Source organism: Pipistrellus hanaki (genome assembly GCF_964339955.1).
Source record: "Pipistrellus hanaki genome assembly, chromosome: 1".
Classification (NCBI taxonomy): Eukaryota; Metazoa; Chordata; class Mammalia; order Chiroptera; family Vespertilionidae; genus Pipistrellus; species Pipistrellus hanaki.
Window position 1 is genome coordinate 111893497 of NC_140503.1, and position 18889 is coordinate 111912385.

The 18889-nt window shown below is 42.0% G+C and overlaps 2 protein-coding genes across 7 annotated transcripts in view; both read right to left on the reverse strand.

Annotated features, from left to right (window-relative positions):
- TOGARAM1 (TOG array regulator of axonemal microtubules 1) overlaps nucleotides 1-18889 on the reverse strand; it is a 146110-nt gene that overhangs the window by 112908 nt on the left and 14313 nt on the right. The window lies entirely within an intron of this gene.
- Nucleotides 11854-14799, reverse strand: LOC311623258 (WD40 repeat-containing protein SMU1-like). Its single transcript, XM_084885256.1, is given in 6 exon segments — nucleotides 11854-12417; nucleotides 12628-13338; nucleotides 13340-13526; nucleotides 13529-13714; nucleotides 13717-14347; nucleotides 14349-14799. Coding segments are annotated over 5 exon segments (1524 nt in total). The 5' UTR covers nucleotides 14760-14799; the 3' UTR covers nucleotides 11854-12417; nucleotides 12628-13229.

Below are 18889 nucleotides of genomic sequence, written 5' to 3' on the forward strand. Positions count from 1 at the left end.
AAGCGACTGGTTATAGAGTTCAAAACCACACTTATAAGGTTTTTCAAGAATTTCCTAGAAAAGGCCAATAAAATAAATGAGACCTATGAGGATATGAAAAGGGATCAACTAGAAATAAAGAATACATTGTCTGAAATAAAAATTATTATACAGAGTCCTAAAAACAGACTGGAAGATTGTAAGAATCAAGTCAAAGATTTGGAACACAAAGAGCCAGAGGACACTCCTCCACAGAAGCAAGAAGACAAGAGAATCTAGAAAGTTGAAGATAGTATAACTAACCTCTGGGACAACCTCAAGCGAATCAAGTGGGGAGTGGGGGGTGTGGGAAGAGACTGAACATAAACTGCGCACCTATGGATGAGGACAGTGGGGGGTGGGGAAAGGGTAGAAGGTGGGGTGGGAACCTGGTGGAGGGGAGCAATGGAGGGAAAAAAGAGGAACATTTGTAATAATATGAACAATAAAGATTTATTTAAAATTAAAAAAAAAATCCTTCCTGGGTCATACTCATATGTACTATCGACTGGATTTTTGTGTCACTCCCAAATTAATATGTTGAGGTGAGTCCTTTGGGAGGTGATGAGATCATAGGGCGGAAGTCTCATGAATGGGATGAGTACCCTTATAAAATGGACTCAAAAGATCTCTCTTGTCCCTCTGGCCACATGAGGACACCACAAGAAGCCTGCTGTGTATGCACCAGGGAATGGTCATCACCAGACACAGAATTTGCCAGCACCGTGATCTTAGATTTTCCAACCTTCCGTCTGAGAAATAAATTTGTATTGTTCTAAGCAAAAAAAAAAAAAAAAAAAAAAAGAAGAAGAAATATGAAGTAAAGATGGAACAGAGGGGTAGAGAATAAAAATGGCAACAATCAAGTACCTATCAATAACTTTAAATGTAACTGGATTAAATGCCCCAATCAAAAGGCATAGGGTAACTGACTGGATAAGAAAACATGACCCATATATCTGCTGTCTAAAGCAAACTCACCTCAGAAAAAAAGACGCACATAGACTGAGGGTGAAGGGATGGAAAAAGTTTTTCCAGGTGAATGAAAATGAAAAAAAAGCTGGGATAGCAAACTTATATCTGACAAATTAGATCTCAAAGTGAAGGACATAACAAGAAATAAGGAAGCCACTTCATAATACTAAAGGAAGCAATCCAACAAGAAGAAATAACTCAGGTAAACATATACTCATCCAATACAGGAGCACCCAAATACATAAAAGAAAAAAAAAACTCCAGGAGGATATCAAGGGAGAAATTGACAGCAAGACAATTATATTAGGGAACTTTAATACCCCAATATCACCATTATACAAATCCTTTATTAAAAAATCATCAAAGAAACATCAACCCTAAATGACTCACTAGACCAGATGGAATTGACATTTTTCAGAACATTTCACGGCAAAGCCACAGAATATACATTCTTCTCAAGTGCACATGGGCCATTTTTAAGGATAGACCATATATTGGGTCACAGGCAAAGTCTTTTCAAATTCAAAAAGATATAAATCATATCAAGCATCATCTCAGATCACAGTGGATAAAACTGGAAATCAACTACAATAAAAACAATCCGAAGAAATCAAACACATGAAGACTAAACAGCATGCTATTAAAAAATGACTGGACTACCAGAGAGATCAAAGAAGAAATAAAAAGCATCATGACAACAAAGGACAATGAAAACACAAAAATCCAAAATCTATGGAACACAGAGAAAGCAGTTTTGAGATGGAAGTTCTTAGCTCTATAAGCGTACTGCAAAAAACAAGAAACAATGGTAATAAACTACCTAACCCTACAACTCAAAGTGTTAGAAAGAGAGCAACAAGAAAAGCCCAGTGTAAGCAGAAGGAAGGAAATAATAAATATCAGAGTGGAGATAAATGACATAGAGACAAAAAACAAACAAAAACAAAACAAAAGATAAACAAAATCAAGAAAGGATTTTGATTTTTGGTTCTATGAAAAGATAAACAAGATTGATGAACCTCTAGCCAGGCTCACCAAGAAGCAAAGAGAGAGGACCCAAATAAACAAAATCAGAAATGAAAGAGGAGAAATAACTACAGACTGCACCAAAATACAAAGGATTATAAAAAATACTATGAACAACTCTATTCCAACAAACTTAACAGCCTGGAGGAAATGGACATATTCCTATAAAAAACAACCTTCCAAAACTCAATCAGGAAGAATCTAAACAGATCAATAGGCCAATAACTATGAAAGAAATTGAAGCAGTCATCAAAAAGCTTCCAGCAAACAAAACCTGGAGGCCAGAAGAGAACTGTTACCAAATATTCAAGGAGTTTTACCTAACATTCAAAGAAGAAGTGAAATCTATCCTCCTCAGACTATTCCAAAAAATTCAAGAGGAAAGAACACTTGCAAGCTCATTCTATGAAACCAGCATCACCCTAATACCAAAACCAGATGTAGACAACACAATGAAAGAGAATTACAGGCCAATATCCCTCATGAACATAGATGCCAAAATCCTCAACAAAATTCCAGCAAATCGGATCCAGCAATACATCAGAAAGATTATCCACCAATACCAAGTTGGATTTATCACAGGGATGCAAGGATGGTACAATATCCACAAGTCAATAAAGGTGATACATCACATAAACTGAGAGATAAAAAATAACATAGTCATATCAATTGATGCAGGAAAAGTATTAGACAAAATCTAACACCCATTTTTTATAAAAACTCTCAGCAAGGTAGAAATAAAAGGATCATACCTCAATATAGCCATATATAACAAACCCACAGACAACATCATACTCAATGGGCAAAAACTAAAACCATTTCCCCTAAGAACAGGAACAAGACAGGGATGCCCACTCTCATCACTCCTGTTTGACACAGTACTGGAAGTATTAGCCATTGCAATTAGACAAGAAGAAATAAAAAGGCATCCAAATTGGAAAAGATGACATGATATTATACATAAAAAAAAAAAAAAACCCTGAAGACTCCATAAAAAAACTATTAGACTTAACAAATGAATTTGGCAATGTGGGAGGATACAAAATTAGCGCCAAGAAATCTGTAGCATTACTATACACCAATAGTGAATTTATAGAAAGAGAGACTAAAAAAGCAATCCCATTTACCATCGCACCAAAAAAATTAAGATACCTAGGAATAAACTTAACTAATGAGGTAAAAGACCTACACGTGGAAAACTACACTACACTGAAAAAAAGAGATAGAGGAAGACAAAACAGATGAAAGAACATACCATGTTCATGGATTGGTAGAATCAACATCCTTAAAGTGACCATACTACCCAAAGCAATCTATAGATTCAATGCACTCCCCATATTTCACAGACCTAGAAATACCGCTTCAAAAATTCATCTGGAATAAAAAAAGACCCAGAATAGCCACAGCAATCCTGAGAAAGAACAAAGTAGTTTGGATCTTAATACCAGATTTCAAGCTGTATTACAAAACCACTGTTCTTAAAACAGCATGGTATTGGCACAAGAACAGGCACATAGACCAATGGAATAGAATAGAGAAATAAAAGAAAAATAGCACATGATCTCACTCATTTATGGAAAATAAAAAACATAACCTGATGAACAAAAAGATAGATACAGAAGCAGTAAAGCACCAAACAGACTGTCAAATTACAGCAGGAAGGCTGGGCAATTTTGGGAAGGGGGGTAAAGAGATCAACTGATGGACTTGTATGCATGCATCTAAGCACAACCAATGGACACAAGTCACTGGCAGGTTGGGATGAGGGCATATGATAGGGGGTAAGAGAAACTGGGGGAATGTCAATAGGGAAAAAAAGGAGGTATATGTACTACTATATGTAACACTTTAAACAATTAAAAACAGTGATTCCAATTACCGAAAGTCTCTTTCTGGAACATCTTCGTGTGTTTTTTCAAATCACTTTAAAAATATTTTTATTTTTACTTTAGAGAGAGAAGAGAAGAGGGGGCAGGGAGGAGAAAGAAAGGAAGTAAGAGTGGGAGAGAAATATTGATTGGTCACCTCACACACAAGCCTTAACTGGGGATCAAACAGACACCTGGGTATGTGGCCTGACTGGGAATCCAACCACCATCTTCTGGTGAATAGGGCCATGCTCCAACCAACTGAACCACAACCAGCCAGTGCTGAAATCACTTTTTATGCACTTTAAGAAAACACAGTTGTGATAATAAATATATAAAATTTTTATACCATTTAACTTAACATTATAACACTTAACATTATAACAAAAGTATTTCCCATGTTGTTTTAAAACCTCTCATAAGTTCTATAAAGTTTAATTACAAAAGTAGTAACTGCTTATTGCTAAATATATATATGTATACACACACACACACACACACACACACACACACACACACACACACACAAAACCCTAATAAGCAAATAGACCAAACAGAAGAACAGGCGAACAACCAGTCACTATGATGTGTGCCAACCACCAGGGGGTGTGAGCGGGTTTCGGCAGCAGCAGGATGGTGGAGCAGGTGAGAGGTAGCGCCAGACCAAGGCGAAGGGCTCGTTACTGTCATTGGGATGAGCCTCTAGTGGTTACTGAAAATTCTTTGCTCTCATGTGTTGTGGTCCCGTCTGCTGTTTGTACCTACTGCTGGCGCCAGCCCTGCTCACATCTGCTTCTGGTGCCTGGCATCAGCTCCAATCCTTGGTGCTGTCAGTGGGTGCAAGTAGTGGCTGCTGGCCCAATTGCCCCTCAGGGCTTCTCCACCTCCCTCTGCCCATGAGGGGCGACTGGGGCTGGCAGCTGCCTCTTGCATCTGCTGTCGGGGATGGCCCCGCTTGCAGCTTGCACTTGCTGCTGGCACTACGCAATCAGAGGGTGTGAGTGGGGCTGGCACCATGAGCACATGGGAGTGCCAGTGGGAGCAGGTGTGCCGGCAGACAGGCAACCAGGGCTGCAGCAGGAGGGGCCAGGCGGGGGTGCAGAGGATGGGCTGAGACCCGCCCCTGTGCCCACTGCAGGCTCACGGCCCACAGTTCCTTTCAAGGTGCATGAATTCATGCACTGGACCCCTAGTAAGATATAAAATGAAATTCTTCTTTGGCACCCCTTCAATAGAATCCTATTGATAAATAAAAATAAATCAAATAACACTCTGGCACCTAGAAAGTACTCAGCATATTGTAGCTACCCTTTTATGTTAATCCATACATATCTGCTTATTCTTTATAATGGTTGCTTAGTGTTCCACATTATGTTTGTACTCAGTTCCCTACTGAAGCTCATTTTCTTTGTCACAACTTTCCACTATTATAATCTTTTAATATATATATATATATATATATATATATATATACATATATATATATATATATACACATACATACACACACACACACACACACACACATATATTGATATATATATTATTGATTGATTGATTGTTTAAAGAGAGGAAGGGAGAGGGATAGAGAGCTAGAAACATCGACCAGCTGCCTCTTGCACACCCCCCACCGGAGATGTGTCCGCAACCAATGTACATGCCCTTGACCGGAATCGAACCTGGGACCCTTCAGTCTGCAGACCGATGCTCTACCACTGAGCCAAGCCGGCTTCGGCCACAAACTATTTTTAAAGGCTGTCATTTAAGATATGCCATTCTCCTATTATGGAATATTTATTTGGCTGATTTAGATTTTAAAAAAATATTAATGAAGAAGAAATTTCAGTGAGGAAAATGGCACATACTTGACTCAAGATAAAAGTGCTGATAGGAGGACGATCCAAGATGGCTGCGCCCAGGTGAACACCTAGCCGCAGCCGCACACAACAATTTCAATAAAATACAACTAAAATATAAAACAGACATTGCCCAGAACTACAGGAAGGTTGACTGACTGGAAATTCTACAGCGAGAAGCAAGGAGAAAACCAGAAGGAGGCTCGGAGGAGCTGGAAAAGCCCAAGGTACGGAGATGCGGAGCACGGAGAGGACGGAGCCAGAGAGGAGGGGGAGGCGGAGTGCCTGGCGGGCGTTCCCTAGCGGAAAGGAGATAAAACTCTGACTGTGCTGGGCCCCCGACTGCTCTGAACCCCAGGGACCCAGGCTCAGCCATAGGGAGCCAGGCTGTAAGGCGGGACTCCGGGAAACGGCGAAAGGAGGTCCCGGAGGCGCGCACACTGCGCGCAGAGAAGGGACGGTTGGCTGTGCAGTGGGATTGCCCTGGCTGGAAGGAGACTGGGGCTCCAGACTGCTCTGAACACCACCTCCAACTCCACTTCCAACTGAACTGAACCCCAATACCAGGCTCATTGGGGGAGAGCACAGACTGTTTGGCAGCAGGCAAAAATCAAGGGCACCTTTCTCTCAGAGGCGCGGGCAGCGAGCACTGAAGGACCCGCATAGGGCGGGGCTGACGGAAGCCAAAGCTGCAGGGTCCACCCTGAAACCCCGTCCCATCTGTAACTGCGAAATGCAACAACAAAATAGATCACAAACGAAAGAAATGGAGGACAAAAAGCGTCTGGATATAGAGTTCAAATCTACGCTTATAAGGTTTTTCAAGAATTTCCTAGAAAAGATGGATAAGACCTATGAGGATATGAAAAGAGATCAACTAGAATTAATAAGGAGTCAACAAGAAATGATAAAGGATCAACAAGAAATGATAAGGGATCAACAAGAAATAAAGAATACATTGTCTGAAATAAAACATATTTTACAGAGTCCTAAAAACAGAAGGGAAGATCGCAAGAATCAAGTCAAAGATTTGGAACATAAAGAGCCAGAAGACACTCCTCCACAGAAGCTAGAAGGCAAGAGAATCCAGAAAATTGAAAATAATGTAAGAAACCTCTGGGACAACTTCAAGCAAACCAACATCAGAATTATGGGGGTCCCAGAAGATGAGAGAGAGCAAGATATCAAAAACATACTGAAAGAAATAGTGACAGAAAACTTCCCCCACCTGGTGAAAGAATTAGATTTACAAGTCCAGGAAGCGCACAGAACTCCAAACAAAAGGAATCCAAAGAGGACCACACCAAGACACCTCATAATTAAAATTCCAAGAGCAAAACACAAAGAGAGAATATTAAAAGAAGCAAGAGCAAAGAAGGTAGTTACCTATAAAGGAGCACCTATACGACTGTCAGCTGACTTCTCAACAGAAACCATGCAGGCCAGAAGGGAATGGCAAGAAATATTCAAGGTGATGAATAGTAAGAACCTATAGCCAAAGATAATCTATCCAGCAAAGCTATCACTCAGAATCGAAGGTCAGATAAAGAGCTTCACTAATAAAAAAAAGCTAAAGGAGTTCATCACCACCAAACCAGAATTATATGAAATGCTGAAGGGGGTTCTTTCAGAAGAAAAAGTAAACAAAGATAAAAATTATGAACAACAAATACGTAACTATCAACAAGTGAATCTAAAAACCAAGGAAATTAAAAAAAAAAAATCTGATGAACAATAGTAACTGTTGAATATAATAGAATCAGAGGTATGGAAGGGGAGTGAACTGGTGATTTTGGGGGAAAAGGGGAGAGGGGGGCGTGGGAAGAGACTGAACATAAACTGTGCACCTATGGATGAGGACAATGGGGACTGGGGAAAGGGCAGAGGGTGGGGTGGGAACCTGGTGGAGGAGAGCAATGGTGGGGGGGGAAAAAGGAACATTTGTAATAATATGAACAATAAAAACTTATTAAAAAAAAAAAAGTGCTGATAGGAGATTGGAAGACCTTAGAAGGATTACCACATATATTATACAGCTAAAAAGTATTTCTTAAACAAGTAAAATGTTTTCTTTGCTATCCTTAGGCTTCCTACACAAGGGCAGAATACTCCAATTAAACTCTAGTTATCAGCTAACCAGTTTACCCATAAAATGTGCAAATAAGACTATGTCCAGTCTGCAATTTTTTTCTCCTTTTTCATTTCTAGTTTTTCCTTGATTTAGATTACTATTTGACTCACTTATATGAAAGAAAACAAATTGCAAGATAAAATGTTTTTGACTCCTTGATTGATATTTATTTCTGAAGGTTTAATTAATATATTCTGGGTCCTAACATGAGAATCAAACACATGGCCTGAAAGAATACCTTTTCTGAGACTTGGGACCTTTTCTTCATATAACTGCCTGAACAATATGGCTCTTACACAATAAATCTGATTCTGGGCAAAGCCTATTTCTGGCTCTGATTTCGACTGAGCACATGGACAATAGTTTCCACACAGATGGCAGTGTGGTGGAAATGGGTTTTGATTTTATAGTCTATTTGGTGATTTCTTCTGGATGACAGTATTCTGGTCTGGTAGCAGCTGACAGGGAATCTGGATGTTGTTTCCTTATAGGTGTGTTCTGTTTTTAAATGTACTGATCTCAACTCTTTTACTCTAATAACCAGAGACTACTTCCTCCATCTAAAAGTTAAGATTTTTTTCATGTTTACTTATTTTGGGCCCAATACCTGTGAACACCTATAAAAATCAAAATTCCTATACCAAAGATGAAAGGGAATAAAATCCTTAACATTCAAAAGGCAACTTTCATAAATTTCTCTAAATAAGTAACTAAAAATTAACATTACTTTAGAATTCTAAAGCCAAAGATAGTAAAGAAACTTAATTATTAATTAGACAAACTCAGAAAAATGATAGTTTCCCTAAGCCAAACAAAACAATAGTTTCCCAAACCTTAAGCAAGTCCAGCCTTTTAAAAACTAAGAAAATTCAGTGTCATTGTTGTAGAGGACGTGGACACTGAAAAAAATACAACAGGATGCCTCTCCAAATTCCTGGGAATCACAATTTCAAGCTATTGGTTACTTATTGCTGTGTAATAAATTATCCCAAAATATAATAGCTTAAGACAACAAACATTATTCTTCTGGGGAACATAAATTTGAAAGTGTCTTACTGGATGGTGCAGGTATGTCTGAGGCTACAATCAAGATTTGTCTAGGCTGCTGTCAACTGTAGGATGACTTAAGTTCACTCAGGTGGCGACAGGCAGGAAGCTTCAGTTCCTTGCCATGTAGGCCTTTCCAGAAGGTTGCTCGTGACATAACAACTAGCTTCCTCCAAGGCAAGTTATCCAAGAAAGAGCAAACAAGACAGAAGGCAAGTGCCTTTATATAACCTAGTTCCTTGAGCCATAACCCATTGATTTTACTTTATTTGTAATTAAGTCCAGACACAGTCAAGAAGGGATATTGAACTTCAAAGTCTTCAAAGAAAGAATCTCAAAGATATTGAAGAAATATATTTAAAACCAATATATTCAACAATGATGGTTCCTTGATGAACCTGAAGAAACCAGTAGTGCTTAATTATGATTTTATTTTTTTAGCTGGTCAATATTTTTTTTCCTTTTAATTCATATGTATTTATCACAATCTTTTAAAGCAGAATGTGACTTGAACACTACATTTCCATTTCCATTTAAAGCTGTTTGAAAATAACTCACTGAGTTACTTTCAAACAGCTTTAAACCATGCCTACATTGGTTTATAATTTTGCTACTCTAAACAATACTTTTCTTTGGAAAACAAGGCCTATGGATAGTTACGCCCATCATGTTGGTTCACCTTAGCATACTACTTTCTGGAGATTATGTGCAGTTGATAGTATAGGGCAGCGTTTTTCAACCGCTGTTCCGCGGCACACTTTGCCTGGTGTGCCGTAGGTGCAGACAAGACAAGAATTTTATAATTTTTCACTATTTTGTTTACTTAATATTTCATAATAAAGTAATTATAAAATACTTTCTTTGTGTTTATTTGATTCCTATTCAAGAGAATTACTTTATATATAGTCAATATAGGCACAGAGTTAAATTTTTTAACATTTTCTAATGGTGGTGTGCCTCGTGATTTTTTTCATGAAACAAGTGTGCCTTTGCCCAAAAAAGGTTGAAAAACACTGGTATAGGGCAGTGGTCGGCAAACTCAGCAACAGAGTCAAATATCAACAGTACAATGATTGAAATTTCTTTTGAGAGCCAAATTTTTTAAACTTCTTCTAATGCCACTTTTTCAAAATAGACTTGCCCAGGCCATGGTATTTTGTGGAAGAGCCACACTCAAGGGGCCAAAGAGCCGCATGTGGCTCGAGAGCCGCAGTTTGCTGACTATGGGTATAAGGGATGAAAGGATTAAAAATAAGTCCTGGGATGAAATTGGTGGAATTTTCTGTTTTTGTTTTTCTAATATATATATTTTTTATTGTTGATAGTATTACAGTTATCTCCAACCCCCCCCCCCCCCCCCACACACACACCCATTTCCCCCATTATTTCTTGCTGCCTAGCCCCTACCCACACACCCTGGTCTTTTTTCACTACCCTATTGTTCATGTCCACCACCTACAAAAGTATATAAGATCTCTGGTTTATCTCTCCTCGTCCCCTCAACCTCCACATTGAGGTATGTCAGTCTGTTCCATGCCTCCATACTTCAGGTATTATTCTGTTGATCAATACATATTGTTCATTAGATTCCACAAATAAGTGAGATCATGTGATCTTTGTCTTTCTCTGATAGGCATATTTCATTTAGCCTAATAGTTTCCAGATCTCTCAATGCTGTCCCAAAGGGTAAGAAATCCCACATTTTATAGCTGCACAGTATTCCATTGTGTAAACGTCCCACAGCTTTTTTGGTCCCACAGCTATTTTATACATTCATCTACTAACTGAGCATAATGGCTTGGGTTGATCTCTGGGTTCTCTGTTTTGTTCCATTGGTCTGTATGTCCGTTCTTGTGCCAATACCACACAGTTTTGATAACAGTAGCTTTGTAATATAGCTTAACATCTGGTATTGTGATACCTCCAACTTTTTTCTTCTTTCTCATGATTGCTGTGGAATTTGGAGTCTTTTTTATTCCATACTAGAGGCCCAATACACGAAATTCATGCAAGAGTAGGCCTTCCTTATCCTGGCTGCCAGCACCAGCTTCTCTCTGGCACCTGGGCTTCCCTTAAATCACTGGCAGGCACCTGGGACCCAGGCTTCCCTCACAGCCCCGGCTTCATCCAGAAGGTTGTCCCTATTCTGAGCTGTCCCTGTTCTGAGCTGTTCTCCTTCCTCCCATGGACCTGGGCTCTATGGGGGTATCCTGGTCTTGGCCGGGATGGTTTGATTAGACTTGTGTTGAGGGTGGTGCCAGTAACTTGTAGGATGGGGCACCAGGCTGTTCCTCTCCTTCCAATGCTCAGCTGTGCCTCACTTGCGGGCCCCTTCTAGCTGCCACCTGTAGGGACACAGATTTCCAGTTTTGTTCCCTCTTGCCTCAGGTCACTGCAATACAGGTGAGAAGCAGCTGTTTTGCAGGAGGGAAAGTGAGCACATCCATTGTGCTCCAGGTGGGCAGGCTGATTCTCGTTCCTGGTCCTACTGTCTAGCCACCCTGTGATCACCGGCACTAGTTACTCTAAGAAATAAAGGGTCCCTTAGATGCAGTGTTGGGTGTGCCCTTCATAGCCCTCCACTGGAGGCTGGCCCTGAGCTCCACTGCATTGCCCTTCCCACTGATAAGGAGGAGCTTCCCAGGCTGCATGATGGTAGGGTGCTAGCTAGCACTACTCTAACCAGGAACTTTAGCCCCAGGCTTCCACTGCTGCATCCACTCTTCAGTTTCCACAGCCAGCGCCCTCGGGCCACATCTCTCAGTCCCATGTGCTCCCATCTCACCCACAGATCTGCAGCTCTTCAGTCTCCTCATTTCTAGTAGGTCCAGGAACTGCGCTGAAGGCCAGGGGAGGCTATATCCATTGACCTACCTGGCCTTCAGCGCAGTTCCTGCCTCCCAGGGCCCTGGCTTTAGGTCGAATGGTTGGGCTCTAGGGTAGCGGTAGGAAGATAGCGGTGGTGGCAGCATAATAGTGGTGGCGTTAGGTAAGTCCACAGCAGGGGTAAGAATTCTGCTGGGTCAGTGGTTGCATGGAGTCCTGCTGATGTTTGCTGCAGGTAAAGGGGGTTTGGGCAGGGTGCACTCATTCGTGGGTTCGGGCCTGGGCCTCCATGAGTCTGGGTGGTGGCCATGTTGGGTGCCTAGCTACTACCACTCCCTGCAGCCTCCTCCCAAGGAGGACCTTGTAAATCAAGGTGGTAAGGTTTCCAAGCCTAAGCATGACCCTTGGAGTAGTTGTGGTAGTAGCAGCTGCTCCCGGGCCAGGAGAGCCCATGTTGCCTGCTCCCAGATTCCTACATGCAATGGGACTGACCCTCACACACATACACGCACATGCACACACACACTCATTCACTCACCCTCACTCGGATCCTGATGGCCACCATGTTGGAATCCTCAGGATTCATGAAAGTTGTTTTAACCACATTTGTCTTAGAACACTTCAGTGACAGAAGATTTGTCTACTAAGGAATCTGCTTGATTGCTAAACACTTTAGACCACATGTGTCAAACACAAGGCGCGCGGGCCAAATCCAGCCCGCCAGGCCTTGCAATGTGGCCCGAACCGCGCTGTCATCACTGCACTCCGCTGTCAGTTTATGACATTGTCAGTTTATGACTGTTCAGTAAACCATTCGGCCCGTGATTTAGGCTGGATTTTAGATTTTGGCCCCTTCTCTGATTGAGTTCGACACCCCTACTTTAGACCATGACGTTAAAAATTAAATTACATACACCTTCCAATAAACATAACCTCATTCTGTTAAAATAAGCCAACATAGCCCTGGCTGGGTGGCTAAGTTGATTGAAGCATTGTTCCATACACAAAAAGGTTGCAGATTCAATTCCTGGTCAGAGCACATACCTAGGTTGAGGGTTTTTGGTTTTATTTTTTCCCAGAAAGGTATACCATCGAAAAAAAAAGAAAAAAAAAAAAGGACTAGCTACTGAATATGGGATAGTTCCCTATTTACAAGTTACATGCAAGGAGGCACATTTTAATAAGCATTGCAATAATCAAAGAATTATAACTTTTTAAGAACTATCAATTATTTCATTCTCCAGATAAAAGATTATTGAAAACATTAAGTGATCGCCCCAATTAGAAAGACAAATGAATACCTTAAAAGTGTGTAGTAAAGGGTAACTGCTAACTTAAACATGAACTTTCACAAAATTATTCTTGTGCCTAATTCAGACAAGTTAGAGAAACTGGGGGAAAAAAAAAAAAAAAAAAGCAATATATGAATATATCTTCATTTAAGTACATGCACTCAAGCTAGTTTAAAAAAAACACGACTAATTAGGGTTTCCAGAGTTTTAGGAGCCCATCTTCACTGTAGGTAGCTATCAGGTTCTGATGAGGATGATGTGCTATCCCAATCACATCCTTCTCATGGACTGTCAGAGTGCTCTCCAGTGACTGTGCTAAAACTGTAGAGCACGAAGTCCTCTCCCACACAGTAAATCCATTCACCGCGGGGAGAGAGGGCGCAGCAAACAAAGTCACCACCTTCTCTCTTACCAGAGCTGAAGCTTCTGACAATCTGCCCCTGCATGTTCATGATGACCACCGTGTCTGATCTGTTGCACACCACAAGTGCTCTTGGTTTTTAGGAAGCAGGATCACACTGTTGACAGTGATGTCTGTCCCTGCAGTGCTGCCCAGGGATTTAAAGGTATTTGAACATTCTGTGGTCTTCATATTCCATATCTTTACAGTGCCATCAAAGGATGCACTAATAATATAATGTCCATCTTGTGTAAACTTTGCTTCATTAACAAAGAATGGCCACGAAATTCCTTCAGGGTCTTCCCCGATTTTAAACCATGAATTCTAATTGCCTGCTCAAAAGAGGCACTAAGGATTTGACTGCTATCCTTAGAAAAGCTTAGACAGGTGATGCCTTTACTGTGTGCCCTTTCAAATCTCCTTAAACACTGTCCACTCTGAATTTTCCATACCTTGATTTTTCCATCTTGAGCCCCAGTTGCTAACATTTCTGTATCTCTGCTGAAACACATGTAGAGAACTGCATCATCCATCATCATAAAGTTATCCTGGGCCTGGTACTTAAGATCCTTCCTGATTTTTCCAGTTGTGAAGTTCCATACTTCAATGAATCCATCAATAGACCCAGTGACCAAATACTGACCATCTGGAGAAAATCGAGCACACTCCACATGTGATTTCTGATCAAACTTAATATGCCTGCTCAGCTGTGTAGGAAACTTTTCTTCTTCCACATCTTTGACAGGTGCTTTGCCTCGGAACAAATCTATGGTCATGCCAGGAGGAAGCAAACCCTGATGCTGCTGCCACTTCAGTGCCTGCCCCAGCAATGCCATGAGACGAGATGGAGGCACCACACTGACTTCCCTAGCTAAGGCCTGAGCAATCGCTGCTCTTCTCTTCTCTTTTGCTACTTCCATCTGGGTATGCCTCTCGAGGATCAAAATAAGACCTGGCCAAGAGGTTCTCCAGATGAATATACCGCTCTGGCTGTGTTTGTTTTAACATGATCATAGGGTCAGTCTGTCTCAGCAGAGACCTGGCAGCCCCCAATTTACGGAGTTCTATCAATTCCAGAACAACCTGTTCATAGAGGTCAATGAGGGTTTTGTCTGGCAATTTCAGAGACTGTATAGCCTGTAAAACAGTGTCCCAGTGGCCACTATTAATGTCAGCCACAAAACTCTCAATGCTGCCCACGGTATTCAGAGACACAGTAGTCTCTTCCTGTAAGGTGGCTAATGCCCAGTGTAAACTGTTCTCCTTCAGGTACTGCATGATAAGACGGATCACATCTGAGGACTCGATTTCGATGGACATGGCGTTATATTTCTGGCCGCTGAACCCAGTCTACTCTCAGGCCTAGCAGTGCAACACACCAACGACCTAGGTTGAAGGTTTGGCAACCAATAGTTACAGCTGTTTCTCTCCCCGCCACCACACCCCCCTGGCCCATATTTTCCTTCTCTCTAAAATCAATATAAATATATCTCCAGAGGGATTTAAATAATAAAAATAAGCCAAGATAAAGCTATAAAAGAAAAACTAGCTCTGCTTTAGTGCCTCAAGTATCACAGTATCATACATTTAGAAATAGGAAAAAAAATCTTAAAATTATTTTAATTTATTGATTTGAGAGAAAAAGGGAAAGAGAGAAAGAGAGAGAGAGAGAGAGAGAGAGAGAGAGAGAGAGAGATACATTTGTTGTTCCACTTATTTGTGCATTCATTGGTTGCTTCCTGCATGTGCCTTGACCAGGGATCAAACCTGCAACCTTGGTGAGTAAGGACCAAACAAAGGCCATAAAGTAGAAAAAAATCTTATCTTTCCTTTAAGTAGTTATTATCGTGCCATGTGTCTTTTTTAAATGTTAAAATAAAGAAAAAAATCCTTGAAAATATGGTCAACTTTTTAAATAGACTAGCACCTCCTTTTACCTTAAATTATGCTGCTTTATCGTTAGGTCCTCTAAATTACATAGAAGGTAAAGACTTCCATTTTATGAATATAAAGTATTTTTTGAGCAAACAAATTGGTATATCTTGTCTATTTATAGAGAGTATTAATCAATCAGGATAAAATACAGCAAACTAGAACAAGTTCTTGTTCCAATTGGCTTATAAAAATCACTATTATGAGGTTAACTAAATAAAACCCACAAATTTGTAACATTTATTTCTTATGATTTAAATGTACTGTTGTCTCTTTAAGGGGAAAAAAAATGGTATTGCCAAAAGCTATACATTCAAGGAAAAACAGACTAGCTCTGAATTTAATTAATGACCTTGGTCACTAGAACAAGAAAAAAAAAAGTTCTTAAGCAAACAAAAGTTTTCACATTGGTATATAATTGTAAAAACAAGTTCACATAAAAATTTTATTTCCAACTAGAGCCCTGATGCATGAAATTCGTGCATGGGAAAGGGTGTGTGTGTTCCTCAGCAAAGCCTTCACCCTCTCCAATCTGGGACCCCTCTCACAATCCAGGACTGCTGGCTCCCAACTGCTCGCCTGCCTGCCTGACTGATTGCCCCTAACTGCTTCTGCCTGCCAGCCTGATCATCCCCTAACCACTCCCCTGCCAGACTGATTGATGTGTAACTGCTCCCCTTCTGGCACAATTGCCCCTAATTGCCCTCCCCTGCTGGCCTAGTTGCCCCTAACTGTACTCCCCAGCTGGACTGGTCACCCTGAACTGCTTTTCCCTGCTGGCCCAGTCTCCCCTAACTGCCCTCCCTTGCAGTCCTGATCACACCCAACTGCCCTCCCTTGCAGACCTTGTCCCTTCCAAATGCCCTCCCCTGCTGGCCTGATCAGCTACAATTGCCATCCCCTGCTAGCCATCTTTGACCACATGGGGCAGCCATCTTGTGTGTTGGAATGATGGTCAATTTGCATATTACCTCTTCCTTGTATAGGATGGCTCTTTGGACAACCTACACTCATTTAAAAAGAGCTATTTGTCGCCTTTGCTGCTCAGTGGTTCAGAGCATTGATCCACCACAAGTTCAATTCCTACTACATGGGGCTTTGTGCAGGAGGCAATCAATTGATGTGTTTCTCTCACACTGATGTCTTCTCTCTCTCTCCCTCCCCCACCCTTCCACTCTCTCTAAAAATTAATTTGAAAAATATCCTTGGTGAGAATTAACAAAAAAAGAAAAGAACTAAAACAAAAACACTACACAAGCAGTTCTTTGTCCAGATTTTATCACCATCTGAAAATGATAATAGAAAGATATAACTGTGTAAACTTTAACTTTCTTCTCAGGAAATGGCTAATTAACTTAAATTTCTTTTCTTAAAATCCTCACTAGAGGAGATATATATATATATACATATATATATTATTTCAGAGAGAGAGGAAGGGAGGGGGAACATCCATGTGAAATAGAAACATCAATTGGTTGCCCCCCCACAGGGGACTGAGACCCGCAACCTAGATATATACCCTGGGCATTGAACCTGTAACCTTTTGGTGTTTGGGACAATGTTCCAAGCAACTGAGCCACCCAGTCAGAGCAAATTTCTTAAAATTTCTACACTAGTTTCATCAATCTTTTTCAAAATATCCTATCTAATAAAAGAGAAACATACAAATTGACCATACCCCTGCTATGCCCACAAGCCACACCCACTAGCCAAACAGAAGTGAGTATGCAAATTAACCCAACCAAGATGGCAGTGGCTAAGGAGCTGGAGCGAGCAGGAGACTTGGATTGCCCCCGGTGATGGAGGAAGCCAAGCTTCCTGCCTGCCGTGGCTGGCACTGGCCTCTGCTCAAAGCTACAAAATTTTAACTATAAAAGAAAAATAAATCCCAGATACCTGCTTCCAGCTGGCTCTGGTGTTTGCTCAAGGAGGTGTTGAAAAAAAAAAAGCAAAAAAGGAAGGGCTGAGAGCTTGGGTCGCCCAGGGCCGTGGCCAGCCTGCAAACAGCCATCAGTCCCTCACCCACAAGTGGGACCCCCCACACTGAAGGGGCTGTGGCCAGCCTGCAAACAGCCATCAACCCCTCACCCAGGCTGGCCAGGCACTCCAGTGGTACCCCCACCCTGATGAGGGACACCCTTCAGGGAAAACCAGCTGGCCCCCACCCATGCACCAGGCCTCTATCTATATTAATAAAAGGGTAATATGCTAATTAGACTGGGAGACCTTCCAGGAGACCTTCCGGATGTTCTTCTGAACAAAGCCAGGTGGTAGGGCTGACGTAGAGGTGGTTAGAGGCCAATAGGCGAGGGCAGTTGTTGGTGATCAGACCAGGATGGTACAGCAGTTGTGGGTGATCAGGCTGGTGGGGGCGGGGCCATTGGGGGTAAGCAGACCAGCAGGGAGGCCAGTTGGGGCAAGCAGGCCATCAGTGGGGGGTCAGTTGGAGGTGATCAGGATAGCAGAGGGGGTAGTTTGTAGTGAGCAGGCCAGCAGAAGGGCAGTTAGGGTCAAGCAGTCCAGTGGGGAGGAAAGGTGAGGGCAAGCAGGCCAGCAGGGGGGCAGTTGGGGGTGAGCAGGCTGGCAGGGGAGGTAGTTGAGGGCGAGTACAGTGGTACAGGGGGTAGTTGGAGATGATGAGGCTGGTGGGGGGGGGGTATTTGGGGAGAGCAGGCCGGCAGGCAGAATGGTTAGGGGCAATCAGGCAGGCAGGTGAGTGGTTAGGAGCCAGCAGTCCTGAATTGCGAGAGGGATGTCCAACTGCTGATTTAAGCCCAATCCCTGTAAACTGGCAGTAGGACATCCTTTGAGGGGTCCTAGATTGGAAAGGGTGCAGGCCGGGCTGAGGAACACCTGCATTCCCCCATCCCCATACACAAATTTCATGCACCAGGCCACTAGTAAATTTATAAGATTATGTGTTTCATTAAATTTTATATAGATAGTATCTTTATTAAAAGGGATTAATTCTTATAATAACACAAGTTTTATAATGCTTTATATATTAGCTTAGGTTGTTAATATCAAACCCTAAAGTTAACTTTAAGATTTTTAAACTAATCTTACATAATAAAGAGCTAGACTGAATAGCTGAACGACATTCTGGATGAAGCAGCTGGGGCTCCGAGGGCAGGCCGAAGCTGCAAGGGCTGAGCCCCTTGCATGAATTTCGTGCACTGGACCTCTAGTCTATCTATATTAATAAAAGGGTAATATGTTAATTAGAGCGGATGACAAAGCCAGGCCCGGGTGCCTGTGGCTGCAGTTGAAGCCAGGCCCAACTGCCTGCGATCCCGGGGCAAAGAGGCCACCCTGCCTACGGTTCCGGGGCGAAGTGGCAAAGCCACCTGTGGTCCCAGGGCAAAGAGGCCGCCCCGTCCACGGCTCTGGGGTGAAGAAGCCAAGCCGCCTATGGTCCCTGGGTGAAGAGGCTGTCCCACCCGAGGTCCCAGGGTGAAGAAGCCAAGCTACCCATGATTCCCAGGGGCGAAGCTGTCCGCAGTTCTGGGTGCCTTGTA